Source organism: Sinocyclocheilus rhinocerous, unplaced genomic scaffold (assembly GCF_001515625.1).
Source record: "Sinocyclocheilus rhinocerous isolate Xijiao unplaced genomic scaffold, SAMN03320098_v1.1 scaffold5495, whole genome shotgun sequence".
NCBI classification, from domain to species: domain Eukaryota; kingdom Metazoa; phylum Chordata; class Actinopteri; order Cypriniformes; family Cyprinidae; genus Sinocyclocheilus; species Sinocyclocheilus rhinocerous.
In genome coordinates this window covers 392-3,316 of record NW_015645592.1, presented here as the reverse complement: position 1 = coordinate 3,316, position 2,925 = coordinate 392, and the positions used below count along the sequence as shown (strand labels likewise).

Genomic DNA, 2,925 nt, shown 5'->3' with positions numbered 1-2,925 from the left:
ACAACTGTTTACAACATTGATAATAATAAGACATTTTTCTTAAGCACTTCTTTCAAAAACATTTTAAAAAATCTTACCAACCCCAAACTTCTGAACGGTAGAGTATATGTATATAAACCATCATCAATTAACACACACACACACACACACTTGAAATGGTGTGAGTGCAGTGTGTTCTTTGGCATTTCAGTAGTCATTTTCTGACAAATTTACCTGTAATAAAGTCTGAAAAGTCTGCTGTATGTCTAGATGTGTGACTCAACATTCATATATAGTTGTTGCAGCAACAAATATAGTCATATCAACTTGTTGCTGAATTGCTTAGATTTTATTCAGCTGGCTGGTGACAAATCTGTTGTGAATGTTTGGCTTAATTTTCAGTGTAAAAAATAATACGTTTTTGGAAAAAATTTAAATGATCTATATTTATTTTTAATTTTCCTCTTACATAAAACATTTCTGCTCAGCTTGTTTCATCACACTTTAAGTGTGTTTGGCTTCACATTCCGCTCATAAGTAAATAATAGTAAATAATAATAGAATATATGACGTTGAAGGATTACTCCACGAGGTAGTTTTCTAAACAAAGCAACTAAATAAAACGTATACATATAATACTAATCTCTCTAGCTCTTCTCACTCGATATCAGTAGTGGTACAGTATGTGTGGTTAAGGTTGCCGACCCCTAGACTAAAGCGTAAGCTTCATTAAATTAATTAAACAATACCTTTCTGAAAGACATTTCAACAGCAGTGTCACCAGTGAAATTGAACCGAGCAATAGCCTCTCCATATTCCAACACCTGGACCGGAGCACTCTTTTTGGGCTGAGCCTTTTCTGTAGGGGGCAAGAGCTGGAGAAACAGCATAACAAAAGAGAGGTTACTGCACACTTGAAAACTCTATGACTAAAAAATAAAAAATATAATACTAAAGCATAAAGAAAATGTACCTCAACGTAGCTGTGTGGAAAAATCCCAACTCTCCCATGATGCTCTCCCTCAAACCAGTTCTGATCAACCTGCCGGTAGATGTATACAATATCTCCCTTTTGAAATGGTAGTTCCCTGATAAAGGGGAAGCAATATGTGGTTAGGTTTGTGATGTAGTATTCTAAATTTGACATGCTGTTATTAACAAACACTTTATGATCTTATTAACATCCATTGATCTGAATTGTTAGACACTTACTTTAAACTTTCTGCTCTGAAGTCAAATCGTGCCAGAGCAGGAATCCTCTGTAGACAATAAGAGACCATTAGCATTATTTCACATTACTGCATCCATTACTATATATCACAGCAACTCTCTGTCACACAAAAAGGCAGGAAGCATCAAACAAGATCCTTTAAAGGATAAAATAGAAGATATGTCACCTCTATGGTTTTTCTCTTCTCTTTCTCATTAATAACCAGCAGGTCACCGAAGCGGTCATTAGTAATGAACTGTTGGTGAGTCACAACCAGCCCAGCATGTCTCCGAGCAGCTGTGTCTGCCTCTTCCTGCTCTCGCTTTAACCGTCTCTGCTCTTCCAGAATTTTCTTTAAACAGAAACAGGCATTTAATTCACATTGAGAAGGGTTTATGCCTATTACAGATTTACCACATTGTATAGCAGCAAAACAGGTCTCCATAAAGCATGCTTTAAATCCATCATTATCAATATATATACAGTAGTATGTATTCCTAAACTTCTTAAAACCCTGAATTTAACATTGACAAAACAGATAAAAGCTTTAAAAAAAAAATCTTTATTTATTTTTCTCATATTTTCCAGGTAAAAATATCGCCCTTAATATATACCCTTACAAGATACATTTGTGTAGAATAACGTTTTTGTTTTTTGTTTTTTCAGAGAACATTTTATTTAAAGTTTCTTTTTACTGTTTTATGATCAAACCTCAATCAATTTGTCAGTGGGGCAGAAAATTCTACTTAATTTCAAAATATACTCTTTGAAAACAAGTCATACTATCAATTTTTCTTCACAAACAAAATAATCTTGTTTTAAGGATGTTTACATGTTGTTCATGGAAAACAACAAAGATAATGTTTAAGAAAATGATTTGTTTGTGGTGGGAAGATAATGTACAAAAAAAAGGCACCTCTTTATCTCCGTAGCGTTTCCGGACTGCCTCGTCTGAGTTTTCTCCATGATCTCCTTGGCTTAATGGATGTGAGGAATCGGATTCTGTTTGAAAAACCACAGGATTCACTTTCTGTCGCCATGATAAGCAAAATTACACGAAGAAAGAGTACGTGCCATAATTCAAATCAGTCTTGGCTCAAGCATTACACAACACTTCATATCTTTAAAATGTCCATTTATACAGAGCTTTGAAAGAATCAATGGGGATGATACAGACACTCTGGAGAGAACACAAAAAAAAAGGGAAATAAAATACATATCTAAATTGCATGAACATACAATGGCTTACACATCTTACAGTTTGAAATTACAATAGTTTATTCATCTACGTATTTTGAGATCTGCGGGATAAGCATAAGCCATTGTCTGTCAAAATAAAAGGATGCATGCATCGAGAAAAAATATATATATGGTAAAAATACACAACATTCAGACATTCTTTTCAAAAATTACTAGTGTAATATGTATAATCAAGACTTAATACACAAACATGTAATTAAAAAAAATGGTCCAGACGCTTAAACAGAGTAAAAACAGACTCATGTTTGGGTTACACTATTTTGTGAAATTATATTTTTTTATTTCAGATCAAATCTGTGAAGCTGTAATTTACAAGGCTTTGCAGTAAGATGCCAATTCTATGGGTAAGAAACACTGTTAAATGTCTGTTTAATGTACATACTGTATCTGTTCAAGAATAACATGGGAGGCCTGAATATTTTCTCATACTGACAAGAAGCTAAATGACAAGTCGTCAGAATCCAGTACCAAAATTC

At 33.7% G+C, this 2,925-nt stretch overlaps 1 protein-coding gene across 1 annotated transcript; it reads right to left on the bottom strand.

Moving 5' to 3' along the window:
- Positions 1-402: 402 nt before the first annotated feature.
- LOC107706829 (sorbin and SH3 domain-containing protein 1-like) lies at positions 403-2,219 on the bottom strand (the record flags this gene model as incomplete). The annotated part of the gene is made up of 5 exons (XM_016510659.1): positions 403-854; positions 953-1,067; positions 1,192-1,238; positions 1,377-1,541; positions 2,106-2,219. Coding segments are annotated over 5 exons (582 nt in total), but the record flags the coding sequence as incomplete, so codon positions are not given.
- Between the last annotated feature and the right edge of the window lie 706 nt (positions 2,220-2,925).